This window comes from Macaca nemestrina, chromosome 9, assembly GCF_043159975.1.
Source record: "Macaca nemestrina isolate mMacNem1 chromosome 9, mMacNem.hap1, whole genome shotgun sequence".
Lineage (NCBI taxonomy): Eukaryota > Metazoa > Chordata > Mammalia > Primates > Cercopithecidae > Macaca > Macaca nemestrina.
Genome location: NC_092133.1, coordinates 40,997,554 through 41,017,638, shown reverse-complemented (window position 1 = coordinate 41,017,638; position 20,085 = coordinate 40,997,554). Strand labels below are relative to the sequence as shown.

The 20,085-nt window shown below is 35.8% G+C and overlaps 1 protein-coding gene across 9 annotated transcripts in view; it reads left to right on the top strand.

Moving 5' to 3' along the window:
• Window positions 1-20,085, top strand: part of LOC105480188 (exocyst complex component 6) — a 214,472-nt gene that overhangs the window by 51,502 nt on the left and 142,885 nt on the right. For 5 of the 9 annotated variants that reach the window (XM_071069486.1, XM_071069485.1, XM_071069488.1 and 2 more), the window contains 4 exons: window positions 2,873-2,918; window positions 3,867-3,944; window positions 13,033-13,237; window positions 18,479-18,634. In XM_071069486.1, the coding sequence (XP_070925587.1) occupies window positions 2,873-2,918; window positions 3,867-3,944; window positions 13,033-13,237; window positions 18,479-18,634 (485 nt within the window). Of the gene's footprint in view, window positions 1-2,872; window positions 2,919-3,866; window positions 3,945-10,045; window positions 10,704-13,032; window positions 13,238-18,478; window positions 18,635-20,085 lie in introns of those variants that run through there. The other 4 variants (XM_011738755.2, XM_011738732.3, XM_011738748.2 and 1 more) reach the window with 2 other exon arrangements.

The window sequence follows — 20,085 nt, the reverse complement described above, 5'->3', positions numbered from 1 at the left end:
TCTCGAGCTCCTGGCCTCAAGTGCTCCATCCACCCCAGCTTCCTAAAGTGCTGGGATTGCAGGCATGAGCCACTGCCCCTGGCCTGTTTTTTGACTTGTGAGAATAGCTTTTCTTTTTTTTAGAATCAGTGAAATTCTACTCTGCTTAATCTCTGATGGACCAGGCATATTTACGTAAAAACTTTGAGTAAATAAAATGTTGGCTTATTATGTTAAGTTTCAGGGTTTAGAAACCTATTTCCTTATAGTCATGTTTAACAATACCTCTTTGCTACCATCAGGTGCATTGTAATAGCTATGAAGGTGTCCTCTAAGTTTGAATGTTTTGTCCCTGTGTGATAATAAACCTTAAAAATTGGTTATTGGTGGAATGAGCAAGAGCCAAATTCAGCTTATTCACCTACTGGGCTTTTTAAAATAGAGAAATAAAGGGAAGTAGAGGTCAGGTGTTTGTTACTGCTACTGTCTTTGTTTTTAAGGCTAGACAGCAACTCTTAGTTCATATAGATATTGTGTTCCTAATGGCCACATCCAGAACTACCTGCTTTCCTCTATTCATCTTTCTGTCCTACTATCCACTTATAAACCTGTGTGTGTGTGTGCGTGCGTGTGCACGCGCATGTCAGGCATCATGGTAGGTATTGGAACTATAAAGTTGGAAATAACACAATCTCATCTTTTGAAGGATCCTATAATCTGTGAAAGGAAGATAAATCTCGGGACCCCAAAATCACTAAGCCAAGAAAAAAGTCAAGCTGGGAACTGTGTCAGGCAAACTTGCCTCCCATTTTTCTCCTGAATAAGATAGCTGCAAAGATAAGAAGCTACATACTCCCTCACAATTTGCCCACTGAAAATTCCTTGTGGACAAAGGACAGACAGAACTCAAAGTCATCCTTCTGAGGCTCACCTGAGACAAATGCATATCTGATTGCTTCCTCTGCCCTTTTATTTGTGTAAAAATGCAGATTCACTGGGCCAGACTAAATTGGATATTCAGTGGAAGGCTGATCAAGGACTCAAAAAAATGCAGCCTTTTGTCTCTTACCTACTTCTAACCTGGAAGCCCCCACTTCTGAGTTGTCCCGCCTTACCAGACTGAACCAATGTATATCTTACACGTATTGATTGATGTCTCATGTCTCCCTAAAGTATATAAAAGCAAACTGTACCCCTGACCACGTTGGGCACATGTTTTCAGGACTTTCTGAGACTGTGTAATGGGCATGCCCTTAATCTTGGCAAAATAACGTTCTAAATTGACTGAGACCTGTCTCAGATACTTGGAGTTCACAGATCTTATGGGAATAAAGACAAGTAAGTCATTAGTTACAGTACAGTTGCCTAACTCCTCCTTGGATTAGGAGGAGTATGAGAGGATATAAGAAGTCATAGCTTGGACATGGTGACTCATGACTATAATCTCAGCACTTTAGGAGGCTGAGGTGGGAGGATCATTTGAGGCCAGGAGTTTGAGAACAGCCTGGGCAACAAAGGGAGTCCCTGTCTCTACAGAAAATTAAAATAAAAAAAACATTAACCAGGTATGGTGGCGCACTGGTGGTTATAGCTACTTGGGAGGCTGAGGTGAGAGGATTGCTTGATTCCAGGAGGTTGAGGCTGCAGTAGGTCATGATTGTGCCATTGCCCTGTAACCTGAGTGACAGAGCAATACCCTGTCTCAAAAAAAAAAAAAAAAAAAAAAAATCACAGCATAAAAAGTGGATTTATTTTCCTGGTCTGTTAGTTTTTACTGTTTTTGAGGAAAGCATTATTTTTATATGGAAATGGTATGAGATAGATATGAAATTTACATGAATTGTTAAGGTTGGAGATTTCAAAGAAAGTTTATACTTATTGCAGCAGGCTCTCTCCCAGTTTATGAGTTCCGTCTAATGCTTTGGTTGGAAAATGTGAAAAAAATTACATTACAATATGTATATAGAGATATACATAGGGTCCTGTGAGGCGACAGAGTCGGAGTTGATTCACTATAGCTACCATTGTAGTTTTTATGGTTTTCAGACACATAAACAATGTTTTTTGTAAACTTGGAGGCCCATAGGAGGAGTCATATGACTGTAGAAAAATCTGGAAATAAAGTGTTGTCTATCCATATTGTAGAGGGAAAGCAAAGTGTGTACTCATTCTGTACTTTGAAATTCTAAGTTTAAAGGGTAATCTACGTGGTTAAAAACCCTTTTGGTGACACTATATTATATTGGCAAAGATTAATTTATTGAATAATTGCGTTCCTTTCTATAAAACAATTGCATTTGATAGAAAGGATGAAATGAATCAAGATGCTTTGCTATGTTTATTTCTGGCTGTATTATAATTCACTCCTACTGCTGTAAGCATGTGACATTTTTCTTTGTGGATTTGGTATAAACTTTTGTTTATAGTGAGTTTAACACAAGTGTGTTATTTTGTTTGGTATGTTGTGTGTTGAGTCAAAAATCAATGAATCTCACACTCAACTTTCTCTCTCAAATAACTAAAGTCTAAAGTACCAGTTCTATTTCAGGGAAGAAACATTAGTAATTTCTGGATAGGATAATTGTTAGTAGGCTAATGTCTCAGTTATATGTGTTAGCATATACAAGTGTTCCAGGTTCAGTGTAATATATCTATATGTGTGTGTGTGTGTGTGTGTATATGTGTATATATGATAAAACGTTCAGTATATAAGGAAATTAAAATGTTTTTATATACTTGAAGTATTTAACATTTTATTTGAAAATATTAGCCTAACTCAAGGTGTAGAAGTGTAATGAATTTGTAATATACTCTTTCCTGCTTTGATTATTTTCATCTCTCAAAATATTTTCTTTTCATGTTGAAAGCTAAAATGTTACATTTTTTAATGCAGTGCTAGAAATGTACAGTAAGCTGAAAGAACAGATGAGTGCCAAAAGGTGAGTTGGTTTTTTTTCTTATTGTTTTAAATAAGAATTTTTTTCTGTTATTGAAAGGACAGATACATTTACTATAAATCATAGTGAATCATGAGTTTTGCTGTCTACATTACCCTAACCTTTGTACTTAAAATTCGTGCATCAGGATAATCCACTAAAACAAATCTTAGCCTTTTATTAGTGAATCATTGTCTTTTATAAATGATATAAATGATTAGTAATGTTGATCAAGGACAAATAGCTGAACAGGAATGAAAATATTGATTAACTTACCAACATACTAATATTGCATGTAACTAAGGGCTAGGTGCATATTGTGGAAGGAAAAGAGTGTAGGCAGTTATATTTTGACAATCTGGGTGAATGTAGTAGGTCACATTCTGTTTTATAACTCAAATGCATATATGACAGATGAAAAAGAAAGTAAAGTAGTTTATTGATTGCCATAGGAGCATTGGATATAGTGATGTTTAAAATATTTTAAAGACAAACAATTTTGGCCAGGTATTGTGGCTCATGCTTGTAATCCCAGCACTTTGGGAGTCTGAGGCAGGAGGATCACTTGAACCCAGGAGTTTGAGACTAGCCTGGGCAATATAGGGAGACCTCATTTTGCCCCCAACCCCCTACAAAAAGAAAAGAAAAAAATCAAACGATTCAGAAGTAACATAGAAAAAACAATAAATGAGACAGTTTGGACTAGGGAAAAAATGATTTCTTCTTGGTTAGTAACTACTTAATTATCAGAACACATCATATATACAGACCTATAGTAAAAACGTGTGTGTGTTCTGCTTCATGGTGCTACATGTTGAATTTCATTAGGCTTTACCAGTTAGTGCAATTTAGTAGAATGATTTTTTCACTATAATAAACAAGCCAAAAACTATTCTGGAAGTCTTATTTTCTTCACGTATGTATTAATAATATATTCTCTTTTTAAATCAGTGTTATATATCCTCACATTTTAAAGATCCAAATAGTTGCTCTATGTGTTTGCTGCAAAACAACAACAACAAAAAACAGGTATCACCTTTCCTATTTCCCATTCACCATTCCTTCTTTATAGGAGCAAAAACTTCTGCCTCTTTTAATGGATTATTTTGGTATTTACATTTATGTCTTTAAATAACTAACTTCTAATTATTACCATATTATTTTCCAGTTTGGGGCATTATTGGTTTTTCAGTAATATAATCTAATATTTATACTCACATTTCCTCGACTATCCCCAAAATGTCTTAGGTCTTTTTCCCTTCCTGAAAACATTGATTGATATGTGTTCTTTTGTCCCTTTTAATCTAGAACAGTCCTCCTGTTCTTTGTTTTTTTCAATGGAAGACTCCAGGTCAGTTCTCTTGTAGACCAGGGCATTTTGGATTTATCTAGTTGTTTCTTCATGTTTAAATTCAGGTTAAAAGGTTTTGGCAAGAGTATGATGTAAGTGATACCTCACATTGCATGACATCAGGAGGCTTATAAAGTCATGTTGTCCTTAGGTTATGCTAAATTTGATCATTTGGTTAAGGGGAAGTCTACCAGTTGTCTTTTGAAAAAGTACATTTTTCTCTTTGCAATTAATAAGTAATCTGTGGGTCCTGTTTCCTAACAGCTTTTCATCCAGTAGTTTTATCATTCTTGCCTTAATCCGTTATTATATTGGATTTACAAGATGTTGATTTAAAAAATGCTATTATTTCTTTAACATTTATTAACTGGCTTTTTTATATATAGAGAAGAGCTTTTTATTCCCCACCACCACCTTTTTTCTTTTTTTCCTGATTATTGTTGTGAACTTATGCATTTTAAAAATAAATATAATTTATTATTGTCATTATTCATTTTGATGCACAAATTGTTTCAAATTTAACAAGAGAAACCCCTCAAGCCAGTTCCTGTGTCTCTGTCTTTGAGTATTTTTGTGTTTATCATACAGTAAGATGTTCGAAGCTCTCTTGTGCTTTTTTTTTTTTTGCCTCAGATCTGGAAGCAGCCATTCTCCAGGGTACCCTAGCTCCTTTTAGTATTAATGGTATTTAGAAACTAAGATGTATAGGTTGGGAGCAGTGGCTCACACCTGTAATCTCAGCACTTTGGGAGGCTAAGGCAGGCAGATCGCTTAAGCTCAAGAGTTTGAGACCAGCCTGGCCAACATGGTAAATCCCCATCTCTACTGAAAAACAAACAAAAATAGCTGGGCATGGTGGCGTGTGCCTGTGGTCCTAGCTACTAGGGGGTTGTAGGGGTTGGGTGCTGAGGCAGGAGGATCTCTTGAGACAGGGAGGCAGTTGCAGTGAGCTGAGATTGAGCCACTGTACCCCAGCCTGGGTGACAGCGAAACCCTGTCTCAAAAGAAAAACAAAAACAAAAACAAGAAACTAAGATGTATGTGTGTGACTTATTACACACACACATACACACACACACACACACACACACACAGTTTGAAGTTGTCAGTTTGTGACCTACCTTTTCTCTCTTTTAGAACCTTCTCTTTGTCCTCTGTGGTCTATCATTTCCTGATGATGTGCTTTGATGTGGGTCTATTTACCTTCTTTGTGGTGGGTACTTAGTGAGCCTTCTTTTAATCTGGAAATTATCCTTTAATCTCATAATATCCTTAAGCATTAGGAAGTTTTTTTGAATTATTTTTTTAAGGAAGTTTTTTTGAATTATTTTTTTCTTCTGTCTTCTTGATTATTTCTCTAGGATATTAATAGTTCAGTCTTCTAGATTGGTTCTCTAATTTTCTTATCTCTTTTTTGACATTTTAAAATCTCTTGGTCTGCTTGCTCTTTTTTCGATGAGATTATTTCATCTTTACCTTCCAAAGGTGGTGCTGATTTTTAAAAATTTCTGCTAATTTTTAATTTCTAGGAGCTCTTTTTTGATCTTCAATTTTTTTTTTCAGGTAGCCTCTTGTGTTTGCTTTTTGGAGATTCTTGGAGTTGTAGACTTATGACTTGTGCATTTTTGTTTATGTTATACTAAAATGAACATACCTGTGTAGCCACCAGGTTTAAGATGTTGAATGTTATTGCCGCCCAAAAGCTTTCTTATACTTCCTCACAGTCACCACCACCAAAACAAGATACAGAATACTTCCGTTACCCCCACAGTTTGCTCATTCCTCTTTCCAGTTTCTCCTCCCGTCTCTAGAAATAACCACTTTCTGAGTTTTAGCATCATAGATTAGTTTTGTTTGTCTTTAGAACTGATTTAAATGGAATCTTCTTCACTCCTGATAATGTTTTTAAAATTCATCTGTGGTTGCAAATTTCTTTTTATTGTTAGAATTTGTTTATGTATCCATTAGTTGCTATTTGGGTGGTTTCAGGTTTGCAGGTATTATGAATAAGACTGCCGTGAAACTAAGGTACGAGTCTTTTTTGTAGGGATTTGTTTATATTTCCATTTAGTAGATATATAGGAGTAGAATTGCTCAGTGATAGCATAAATGAATGCTATACTTTTTAAGAAACTGTTAAATACTTTTCTATTTAAAATATGATTTGAAAAATAGACTTTAAAAATATAATTTAAAAAATAATTATTCTAGTAGTACCATTTATACTTCCATTAGCAATGTACTAATAAAAGAATTTCATTTGCTCCACATCCTTGCAAATTAGTTTGTTCTAGTTGAGCCATTTTGGTAAGTATAAAATAGTATCTCATTGTTTCAATTTGCATTTTCCTGATGACTGATTGTTTATAGATCAAACAGATTTATTTATTTATTTTACCACCAGTGAAATCAGAGGTAGAAAAATCATGGGTTTAGACTGTAGAAAGAAAGGATTTAGGTTAGACACAATGCAGGGCATCTAGATGATAAAGGTTTGGGAATGTTGAATTTCAGTGGCAAGAAAATCTTTGGAATTGGCTTCTCTAGAGATCTTTAAGTATCATAAGTGCGTTTTTATTTGGTATTTGGCTGTTTGTATGTTTTCTTTTGTGAAGTGTTTGTTCACATCTTTTGCTTATACTTTTTATTTAATAGATTTTATTTTTTAGAGCAGTTTTAGGTTTACAGAAATATTAAACACAAAGTACAGAGTTCCCATATACTTTTCTCTTCTTTCCAAGCAGTTTTTCGTTGTTAATGTCTTGCATTAATATGGCATATTTACTGTAACTAATGAACCAATATTGATACGTAAGTATTTGCCAAAGTCCATAGTTTCATAGTTTTACAGTAGAGTTCACTCTGTGTTGTACAGTTCTATGGATTTTGGCAGACATATATCATGTATCCATTACAGTATTATACAGAATTGTTTCACTGCCTGAAAAATTTCCTGTGTTCCCTGTCTTTCCCCATCCTTCCCAGCTGTGAACCCCTGCCAATTACTGAACTTTGTACTGTTTCTATAGTTTTATCTTTTCCAGAATGTCAGATAGTTGAAATAACACAATATATATATAACATGTTCAGACTGGCTTATTTCACTTGGCAATATGCATTTAAGGTTCCTCTATGTCCTTTCGTGACTTGATAACATTTCTTTTTTAATCACTGAATAATATTACATTGTATGGATGAACCATAGTTTATCCATTCACCTACTGAAGGACATCTTGGTTGCTTCCAAGTTTTGGCAATTGTAAATAAAGCTGCCATAAACATTTGTGTGCAGGTTTTATGGACGTAAATTTTCAATTAATTTCGGTAAATACCTGGGGATGCGATTGCTGGATCATATGGCAAGAGTATGTTTAGTTTTGTAAGAATCTGCCAAACTGTCTTCAGAAGTGGCTGTACTGTTTTGCACTCCCACCAGAATGAATGAGAGTTTCTGTTGCTCCACATCCTCCTCAGGATTTAGTGTTGTCATTGTTTCGGATTTTGCCTGTTCTAATAGATGTGTAATGATATCTCGTTGTTACTTTAATTTGTAATTAGCTAATGACATACGATGTTGAGCATCTTCTCACATGTATGTCTTCTTTGGCGAGGTGTCCAAGTCTTCTGATCACTTTTTAATTTGGTGGCTTATTTTTGGACTGTTGAGTTTTAAGTGTTCTTTTTATATTTTGGATACAAGTCCTTGATTCAATTTGTGTTTTGAAAGTATTTTCTCTCAGTCTGTGGCTTGTTTTTTCATTTTCTTAACAGTGTCTTTAAAGAGTAGAAAGTTGGCCGGGCGCGGTGGCTCAAGCCTGTAATCCCAGCACTTTGGGAGGCCGAGGTGGGTGGATCACGAGGTCAGGAGATCGAGACCATCCTGGCTAACATGGTGAAACCCCGTCTCTACTAAAAATACAAAAAACTAGCTGGGCGTGGTGGCGGGCGCCTGTAGTCCCAGCTACTCGGAGGCTGAGGAGGGAGAATGGCGTGAACCCGGGAGGTGGAGCTTGCAGTGAGCCGAGATTGGGCCACTGCACTCCAGCCTGGGCCACACAGTGAGACTCCGTCTCAAAAAAAAAAAAATAAATAAAGAGTAGAAAGTTTTAGTTTTAATGAAATTAAATCAGAAAAGTCCAATTTAGCTTTTTTCTTTCCCTCATGGATTGTGCTTTGGTGTTTCTAAAAACTAATTGCCAAACCCAAAGTCATCTAAAATTTCCCTTGTGTTATCTTCTAGAGTCTGAGAGTTTTATGTTTTACATTTAGGTCTGTGATCCCTTTTGAATTAATTTTTATAAAAAGTGAAGGTCACTGTTTACATTTATTTGTTTACTTTTTTGCATGTGAATGTCCAGTTATTCCAGCAGCTTTTGTTGAAAGAACTACTCTTTTTCCATTGAATTTCCTCAGTTAACTGTATGTGTGTATTTCTGTGCTTTCTGTTTCATTTTATTGACCTGCTTGTTAATCCTTTTGCCTTTACCATACAATCTTTAATATTGTAACTTTACACAGTATTAAGTCTTGAAGTTGGATAGTGTCATCTATCCTTCAACTTTGTTCTTCAATATTTTGTGGCTATTCTGGGTCTTTTGCCTGTCTATATAAACTTCAGAATCACGTTGTTGATGTTCACAAAGTAAGTTACTGGGGTTTTGATTGGGATTGCATTGAATCTGTAGATCAAGTTGGGAAGAACTGGTATCTTGATGATACTGAGTCTTCCTATTCATTAATATGGAATATCTTTCAATTTATTTAGATTTTCTTTAATTACTTCTATCAGAGTTGGTATTAGTTCCAGAAAATTTTTTGTTGAAGGTTTTTACATAGATAGATTTCATGTTACCTGCAGAGACTTTTGTTTCTTTTTTCAGTCTTATTGCCTCTTTTTTCTTGTCTTATTTCACTAGCTAGTAACTCCACATAGTCCAATGTTGACTAGGAATGGTGAGAGGGAACATCTTTGCCTTGTTCTTAATCTCATGGGGGAAAAGCATCTTGTTTCCCACCATTAAGTATGGTACTAGTTTTGTATAATTTCCGTTTCTTTAAATTTGTTAAGGCATGTTTTGTGGCCCAGAATGTATCTGTCTTGATGTTCCATGTGAGTTTGAGAAGAATGTGTATTTTGTAGTTGTTGGATGAAGTATTCTATCAGTGTCAATTAGATCCAGTTGATTGATGGTACTGTTCAGTTCAACTATGTCCTTATTGAATTTCTACCTGCTGGATCTGTCAATTTTTGTTAGAGGCTTGCTGAGGTCTGCACTTGTAATAGTGTATTTATTTATTTTCCTTTACAGTTCTATTAGTTTTTGCTTCACATATTTTGATGCTCTGTTGTCAGTTACATACACAATAAGGATTGTTATGTCTTCTTGGAGAATTGACCATTTTATCATTATGTAATGTTCTTTATCCCTAATAATTTTCCTTGCTCTGAAATCTGTTTCATCTTAATATAGCTGATCTACCTTTCTTTTGATTAGTGTCAGTATGGTATATCTTTCTCTATCCCTTTGTTTTTTATCTCTTTGTGTCTGTACATTTGAAGTGATTCAGACATTATATAGTTGTGTCTTATTTTTTTCCACTTAGAATTTAATAAAAATTTTGTACTTTTTCATGTATCTTGTAAATTTTTTTGTATGCAGGACATTGTATTTAAAAAGAATAGAAGAGACTGAAGTAACCAATTCCATGGTAGGACAAACTCTGGTGAAATGTACATGCTCAAGGGAAGGCAAATGAAGTAAGAACAGTGGCATAATTTGTACTTTGTAGGCCAGAGAATCATTAGAGTACTCACATGTTCTCCATTTAGTGATGACACGTACATTTTTTGAAGTATCTTGTATTTATAAAAACAGACACCTTGTCAGAGGTTTAATATATAGGGAAATTTGGTCTACTGTTGTTTATTTTTAAAAATCAGAGACTTAACATTCCAATTATAAGGATATCATTACCTTATAATAAAAGACTTTACAAATAGGGTAATAATTTGTTTTAAAGTAATTTATAAGGTCAATTCCATTATATATTGTTGAATAGGGTATGCGCTTATAGAACTGGAAGTGTAGATATTTAACTGGATGGAAATGTGGCCAAATGCTGATGAGTTAATTACAACAATGATAGCGTCAGATCATAGGTGCTTTTTATATTCCCCTTTTAGGTTTTGTATTTTTCTAGTGGTTATGGATTACTGTTATAATTTTGTGAAAACAGCGTTAAGTGTATCTAAAGGAGAAATGGTAATCTATTGTGGTGTCATTTTTGCTTGTATTTAGAAACAGATAAAACATAGGAGATTTGTGGCTAAATTTTAGAAAGGATCCAGGGCCTGGTCTCTGACTTCTGCTTTCTGTCTAAGATGATAAACTTTCCATATATCTTCACCGGAATTTTCCCAGAAAGCAGAGTCTGAGGTAAAAATAATATATTTTACTACTTTTTTAGGGAGTATAATCCTAGGGAAGTTCCCTGAATCCTAGTTTTAGGGAAAGGGAAATGAGACAGGAAATCAGTTGAGAGAGCAAATATGAGGGTGAGTTATTGAGTTATTTAAATACCTTTAGGGAGGGTTGTATATGTTTTTGCAAATCACAACCTTCCCTTCAAGAAGAGGAAAGGAGACCTTATCTCTGACTTGCTTTTCTTATTGGTTAAGAGTTCAACCCCCTGACATTAACTCTCCACATTTCTGGGTTGTGTGTATGTGGGTGCTAGGTAAGTCTTATGACCTCTCATGCCTCTGATGATGTCTCATGGGAGAACCAAGATGGGAGGCACAGTTGTGCTATGAAGTAAGTTGACTGTGTCTGTGGTATGTTGCAAAAACTACTGGTAATATTTTTCATTTATTCTACACCACTTAGGATTTTGAAATCCTATTTTGAAATGTATTTTGAAATACATTATAGACATTAGCATGAATTTTCAGAAACCATACCTGTTGTAGAGAGAATACTTTTGAAATATACCTAGTTCATATAAAATCAGGAAATTAGTCCAGGATCAGGTAGTGTGGTTTGACTGTTGATTGATCTGTTGCATCTAAAATGTTATGGGTTATACTGAAAATACCTAATTCATTATTTCACTTCATCTAAGCCTTTAATATCTCAGGCATTATCAAAATTATTGTAATGACAGCTCTCCCACCCATACCACCACCTAAATATTTTAGTTTCTGACCAAATGTATATTTTGTTTATATTATAAGCATGCTAATGTTTACCAAGATAAAATTTAGATGGTCTAATTTTTAAATTAGTGGTAATATTTTGTGACAATTTGCAGAATATACTCTGTCTTTGAGAGTATATGCCAGAAAACTAATTGGTATTTTAAAACAGCTTTTGAATATAACCTCTTTTTTGTTTTGTTTTGTTTTTTCTTTTTTGAAAAAGTTTCTTACTCTGTCACCCAGGCTGGAATGCAGTTGCATGATCTCACTGCAACTGCTACCTCCCGGATTCAAATGATTCTCATGCCTCAGCCTCCTGAGTAGCTGGGATTACAGGTGTGCACTGCCATGCCCGGCTAATTTTTGCATTTTTAGTAGAGACAGGATTTCACAACGTTAGCCAGGCTGGTCTTGAATTCCTGATCTCAGGTGACCCGCCCGCCTTAGCCTCCCAAAGTGCTGGGATTACAGGTGTGAGCCACCATGCCCGGTGGGTCTTTTCAACTTAACTTTGTTTTCACTTACGTCTCATAGTTTCTATCAACTTAGTTTTGATTTTTTTGTACATTAATTAATGCCTTTTCCCAATTTTAATGTCATCCAATTCAATAGAAAGATATAGAATACTATGTAATTAATTTTTAAAGTTCTTCTACCTAACTCTCAAATAGATTTTTGGTGGTTAATATTATTGTAGGAAACTGACAGTTTGGTAAGGTCTCAGTCCTGCTACCAATTAGTATGGTATCTTGGCCAAATTATATACTCCTTTTCTGTATTTCATCTATACAGTTTTCTCATCTATAGAATGCTACTTGTAATATCTGCCATAGAAGTGTACCTCATAGAAGTCTAAAGAGAACTAAATTATGTATATGAAAATATATGTCAGTTTATCTAGGGCAAAGGCTATACTAATTGCTGCATACCCAGCATGTCACACTGTGAAATAGTAGCCCCCAAAGCCCGAAAAATATTCAGTAAATATTTGTTGAATTGAAAAAGCACTCTACCAGTGTGGATTTTTACCTGTTTTGTGTGTGTGTGTGTGTGTGTGTGTGTGTGATACTTAACAGTATTTCTAATTGCCTTAAATAGTAGTATGACATTTTTTAAAAAGTTAAATAAATTTTTTTTTAATTAGAATTATATTCAAGTTATGTACTTTTTTGTATGGTGAATCCATGTGGACGGATATTAGGATGGGAGACAGAATACAAAATCATATAGCAAATCACTAAATGTTGTAATTCAGAAATTTGAAACAATTATACATATTCATTTAAGGTATTGAGATGACTATGATAATGCTTTTGATGTTATAGATTCAGATGAAGTGAAATAAGGAAGTTTTACATTAATGTATGCCATGAACTTTGAGCCTGTGGCTTGTTTATGTGGTTTATAGTTTGTCCTTGACAAATAGATGTAAATATTAATTTTACTTAGTTTAACTATGACTAGGTCCTTTTTAATGAATAATCAGTGTAAGACTGATTATTTAGACTTACTTGTAAATTTATTGTGATAAGAACTTTTTATAGAGTTTTCTTTTTAACTTCTCACAGGTACTATTCTGCCCTAAAAACTATGGAACAATTAGAGAATGTGTACTTTCCCTGGGTTAGTCAATACCGGTTTTGTCAGCTCATGATAGAAAATCTTCCCAAACTCCGTGAGGATATTAAAGAAATCTCCATGTCTGATCTCAAAGACTTTTTGGAAAGCATTCGAAAACACTCTGACAAAATAGGTGAAACAGCGATGAAACAGGTGAGATTAAAAATAATTTTGATTTAATATTATTTAGTAATACAGAATCTGGAAAATATCCAAAGTTTACTTTTTTTTTTTTCTTTTTTTTTTTTTTTTACTTCTTTAACTTACATAAAATGCTTAGTTTTGTTTTACCTTTTTCTTTTCTGGTTATTGTTTAGAAAGGATTCTATCAGTGTTTTGTTTGGCTTCACAGTTACTCCTTTTTTAAGTAAAATCAGTCTAACTTAAATTCTTTAGTTACCACCTGAACTGTCAGCATTCTTCTCCATATATGTGGTGTTATATTATCCTTTATCACCAGCCAAATGTGGTATAGAATTAGCTAAACAGTGGCAGCCACAGAGGCAAGTGGGAGCCTTTTTACGCTAAGATTCTAAACTGTTCTGTATTTAAAACAAATTAAAAGTATTAACCATGAATTGAAAACTATTATAGTTCAATAATGAACGGACAAACAATGGGAAAAGCCTCAGCAGTTATGAAGTTAATATATCTACCTTTTGAGTCAGCAGTTCCACTGCTAGGTGTTTATCAGTGAGAAACAGAAAACATGGCCTCATGATATTCATAGCATCTTTGTTCACAGTTAGCCCCAAACTGGAAACAGCCCAAATGGCTATCAGAAGGAGAATGGATACATAAATTGTGGTATATTCATACAATGGAGTACTACCTAGCAATAAAAATGAATGAATTACTGATAATGCAACAACATGTATAAATCTCACAGATATGTTGAGCTACAGAAATTGAATGCAAAAAGGCACAAATTGTGTGATTCCATTTTTATGCCATTCGAAAGCAGGTAAAACTAAGATGAAAAAAATCAGAACAGTGGTTACCTCTGGGTGGGGAAATTGCCTAGGAAAGGACACAAGGGGACTTTCTGGGGAGATGGAAATGTTTTATACCATGATAAAAATGTATTTGTCAAACTTGTACAGATCTTAGCTATATATTTCAATGTATATATATCCTACTTAAAAAAAACTATAAACAATAATAAACTATAAATAGAAAACTATAAAAAATAATTTGGGGCCGGGCGGGGTGGCTCACGCCTGTAATCCCAGCACTTTGGGAGGCCGAGTCGGGCGCATCACGACGTCAGGAGATCAAGACCATCCTGGCTAACGTGGTGAAATCCCATCTCTACTAAAAATACAAAATAAATTAGCCGGGTGTGGTGGCGGTTGCCTGTCGTCCTAGCTACTCGGGAGGCTGAGGCAGAAGAATGGTGGGAACCCCGGGAGGTGGAGCTTGCAGTGAGCTGAGATCATGCCACTGCACTCCAGACTGGGTGACAGAGTGAGACTCTGTCTCAAAATAATAATAATAATAATAATTTGGAGTATATATGGAGTGAGTGGATAAAGGTATAGATGAAACAAGAATGTAAAAATATTAGTTGAAGATAAATGATGGGAGTTCATGATATTAATCTGTTTGAAATTTTTAATAATAAGTTTAAAAAATTAAATTTTCTAAGAGCTGTTAAAACTCATAATTATAATGTCATAGAAATAAAACAATGCCCAACACCATTTCTTCTTTTTGTCTTTACAGTGCACACTCTTATATGATTTCTAATGCTTGATTTTTTTCCCCCCAAATATTACAAACTACTTTGGAAACTCCTCAGTTTTTCTTACTGATTGCCTCTGGTCAGTGAGGATCTTCCCCATTGGAGAGGTCCTCACCATTGTATTCTTCCCTTCAATATTACAGTGTTTTCAATACTATTTCTCCTACCTCTGGCCAAGGAAATCTGTGCATGCCATGGGGGTTAAAAACACAACCACTTGGTAAATTTTTCAGTATGAGAATGCAAACAGTTTAAAGTTCATATTCCATTATAGATTTTAATTACAAGTGTCAATATTAAACTTGTCTTCTTTGACTTGTTTTTCATAGACCAGTTTTGGATTCTTTCCACTTAGGGAGTCCATCAAATCATGGACCCTAGGATTTAAGATTTACAATAATTTATTTCTGGGAGAGAATAGACTTTCTTGGTCCACTATTATTATTTCCTCGTAAAAGTCATCAAGCTCCCGATCATTGCAGTTTAAACAGACATTTCATACAGAAACTTTTCTTAGCATCTCTCTGTGGGGATGTTTTTCCTTATAGTTTCTTCTTTCGGAAATAACTTCCACAGAGTTGAGAAGTTAGAGAGTTTTCCTTCTAGTGAGAGTTAGACTTCTCAAGATTTGATAAGAAAAATTGTATTTTGTTATGTCTTGGTATCCCTTCAGGCCACCTTTCAATTTCTTGTGGGTTTCTCTCTCTCTCTGTGTGTGTGTGTGTGTGTGTGTGTGTGTGTGTGTGTGTGTGTGTGTATGAGAAGCCTCCTGAAGTCTCTCATCAGCTCTGCTCAGTTTGGCAGAGTCACAGTTTAGTTCTGGAATCTTATAGGTGGCATGAGTGTAAAGCTCATACTTTGCAAAGAGCTCCCTCCTTTGGGTGCACTCTGTATCCTGTGCTTAATTCTGTGATCTTATATCCCTTTTATGGATGGATGGACTTATGTATTCACTTAAATATCTTATAGCTACCCCAAACCCAGCATTTCTAAAACTAAACCCATTCTCTTTTTCCTAAATCTATTTTTCTTACATTTGCTATCTCAGATAGTAGTGTCTCCTGTTTCCACAATCCAGTAACTGGGGAGTATTTTAAACTTTTCAGGAGTATTGATACTATTTATGTTATTTGTTGCTAAGTCCTACTTAGTAACTATCACTTCTGCTTCTAAATACCTGTAGATTCTGTTTCCCCCCTACATAACTGAACTGTTATATAGAATCATTTGTTTTCCTTATCTGTATCTGTATGTTCTTTTCCTTTTGGTTACTGTCCTAAAATGCAAACAAGACCACACCACTTCATCTTAAGTGATTCCCTGTTACCTTTTACTTAAGTCCAAGTTCCTCAGTCTCATCTTGCTACTTGTCTCCCTTCTATGGTCTAGCAGTATCTGCTGTCTTAAGATTTTGGAATATACTAGCTGTTCACCAAGAATGTCTTCCATTCTTTCACATTGCTCAGTCAGATGAATTCCTGCTTTTTCCTCCCAAAAGCCAGCTTGAGCATCACCTTGTCTGTGAAATCTTCTGCTATCACCCATTACACTGCTGCCAGTGAGAGATGGTCACTTCATCCTTAGTGTGTATACCATTGTACTTTTTACAGTACAATTGGTTTTTTTATGTTCTTAACTAGACTGTGAATTTTTTAAGTGAAGGATTTTGCCCTGCTTATTTTTGCCTTCCTGGGATCTAGCTATTATGCCTAACATGAGTGGCACAAAAAAGTTATTTTTGAAAATTAGTTTAGAGCTGAGTTTTAGATTGTCTAGGGAGAATTTTAAAAATTCTAATATGAGAGATGAATCCACTCTTGTCTAATGTTTAATTAGCAATAGATATCTAAAATTTATATAGGATAAGTTAACATTTTCCATATGATGTTCTCTGGCAACATTTTAATATTGCTCTCTAGGGCCGGGGTTCCTAGCCCCCCAGCCGCAGACTAGTACCTGTCTGTGGCCTGTTAGTAACCAGGCCACACAGCAGGAGGTGAGTGGCTTGCTAAAGAGGATTACTGCCTGAGCTCCGCCTCCTGTCAGATCAGCGGCATTCGATTCTCATAGAAGCGCAAACCCTATTGTGAACTGTGCATGCGAGGCATCTAGGTTGTGCGCTCCTTATGAGAATCGAATGCCTGATCATCTGAGGTGGAACAGTTTCATCTGAAACCATCCCCCCACAAGAGAAGGCTGGGGACCACTGCTCTAGGGAGAACAAAGGGACTAAATAGTCACATAAATTTTGGAAACCTAGGTTAAATAAAGTTAAACAGATTTATTTACTTATGAGTTGTAAATCTCCTAGAAGGAGGATGTAATATGTAATATTTATATAACTCATTTGAGCTTAGAACCCTTTTTTCAAGGAACATGTGTTTTTACTGTGTGAATGGTTAATTTTGTGCATAACATAATTTGGAAACAGTACTCTAAATAAATGATTTTATACTCTGAGGACCGAAAATCATTGACAAAGTTAGTTTGGGCACAGAGGGTAAAGGAATACACAGGAGTGATAATAATTTTCTCCAGTACGAGCCTCTGGGGGGCAGCCAGGATCAAAGTCTAGGTAAGAGAGGAGCCAGATTACTGCAACTTGCATGGTCTGATAACCTAAGAGTAGAGAAGGGCTGATATGCAGTTACATATGCCTTAGAGAGAACTCTCCTAAAAGAGCCAACGCATGACCTTTCTATGTGCTGACAGAACAGAATAGCAACAATCTGACTCATCAAAGCAGAGAGAATGTCTCGCAGTGTGTAAGGAAATTAAAATCCTGGAATTAAGTTTATATTTTTTTCTATTTCTGGTAAAGAAGTTCTGATAGGGAAGTATTACTAAAATGCCTAAAAATATGAGGGTTCTCAACTTTTTATTCTGTGTAAATGTTGTTTTTTGTCAATGATCAGTTGTGAGATAACAGCTTCTGCATTCTTAGTCTTCCCAAACTGGGCATTTTCAGTGGGAAGTAAAATAAGCTTGCAACCTGATGTTATAGTTCCTTCTGTGAGGTTAATGGCTAATTCAGGAAGTTGAGAGTATGGCCAAAGAGTGTTGGCCAGTCTTCCTTGCCAACACACAATATGCTAACTGAGGAAAATACATAGTTCTACATAATTTTAAGACTGTTTAAAAAGGAAGAGAAGCTGGGTGTGGTGGGTCACGCCTGTAGTCCTAGCACTTTGGGAGGCCGGGGCAGGTGGATTGCTTGAGTCAGGGGTTTGAGACCAGCCTGGGCAACATGGCAAAACCCCATTTTACAAAAAAAATACAAAAACAAAAACAAAAACACAAACATTAGCTGGGTGTGGTGGTGTATGCCTGTAGTCCCAGCTCCTCTGGAGGTTGAGGTAGGAGGATCACCGAAGCCTGGGGAGGTTGAGGCTGCAGTGAGCTGTGATGGTGCCACTATACTCCAACCTGGATGACAGAGTGAGACCCTGTTTTTTTTTGTTTGTTTGTTTTTGTTTTTGTTTTAAAAAGGAAGTGAGAAGACAAAAATCATGAATGAGAAAGGGGACATCACTATAGATTCTATAGCTACAGACATTAAAAAGATAAAAAACAACTATGAACAAATTTTTGAACTAATTTTGACCATAATCAGTTTTGAAATAATCTGAATTTTTGTCTCTTCAAAATAGGCACAGCATCAGAAAACCTTCAGTGTTTCTCTGCAGAAACAAAATAAAATGAAATTTGGGAAGAATATGTATATAAATCATGATAGGATTCCAGAGGAAAGGAATGAAACTGTATTGAAACATTCACTTGAAGAAGAGGATGAGAATGAAGAGGAGGTGATGGGTTTCTTTCTTTCTTTTCTATTATTAGATAATTTTTTTTCTTTTGGATTGTCATGTACATTTGTGTGATTCAATCTTCCCATATGCAAAATGAATTTATGTTGTAAAAGTTGTCAGGGTCAAAATGGAATCACGTGTGTCAAACTTTGACAAAATAGAGGCTGAGAAGGCCGTGAAGGGAGGGCTGTCATGGACGATTTGCCTGGTATCAGGAACTATTACAATAAATTTTTTGAAATCATAGCTTACTGCATCAGCCTTGCAAAGACAGCTAGCCACTTATATGTGAACAATTATCTGTTTCAAAACAGGCCAGGCACAGTGGCTCACACTAGTAATCCCAGCACTTTGGGAAGTCGAGGTGGGTGGATCACTTGAGGCAGGAGTTCAAGACCAGCCTGGCCAACATGGTGAAACTCTGTTTCTACTAAAAATATAAAAATTAGCTGGGCATGGTACTGGGCACCTCTACTCCCAGCTACTTGGGAAGCTGAGACACGAGAACTGCTTGAACCCAGGAGGCGGAGGTTGCAGTAAGCCAACATTGTGCCACTGTACTCCAGCCTGGAAGACAGAGTGAGATTGTATCTCAAAAAAAAGACAAAAAACAAACAACTATCTCACAAGGTCAATCCAAAACTGTAAGGGCCTAACCATAACTCCAAAATTACAAGTCCTTTCTAGGAACTAGTGACACTCACCAGTGAACTTTCTTTCAAAACAATTTGCATAACAATCTGTTTCCCCAATAAAACCCTAACCTTCTTTGTTCTCCAGACATGCCAGAGACCACCCTGGTCTATGCATGTCCTGGATTGTAATCCTATTTTTTTGTTTATTCTCAAATAAATTTTTTTGCTTGGAAATTTGTCTCTATATATTTTTATTTCAAGTTGACAAAGTCAATCAGACTGTACTGAGCTATTAGGGCAATGGAGTCATCTGAAATGTTAGGCTAGATAATTTACAGATAAACACGATATATTGTAGATTATATTTGTAAATCTCTGGTAGTGGAATCTGTAGTAAAAGTGTAAATCTAATTTTTTTGTTTTGAGACGGGGTCTTGCTCTGTCACCCAGGCTGGAGTGCAGTGGCACAACCTCAGCTCACTGCAACCTCTGCCTCCTGGATTCAAGCAATTCTTCTGCCTCAGCCTCCCAAGTAGCTGGGATTACAGGCGTGCGCCACCACGCCTGGCTGGCTAATTTTTGTATTTTTAGTAGAGATGGGGTTTCACCATGCTGGCCAGGCTGGTCTCGAACTCCCGGCCTGGTGATCCATCCACCTTGGCTTCCCAAAGTGCTGGGATTACAGGTGTGGGCCACTGCGCCCAAATCTAATTATTTTTATAGCGATTACTTATATTTGAATTACCTGTTGTCAGATTTTTGTCGTAATGTCTTGTCATTTGACCTAATTCTGGATAGTCTACCTTTTTAAAA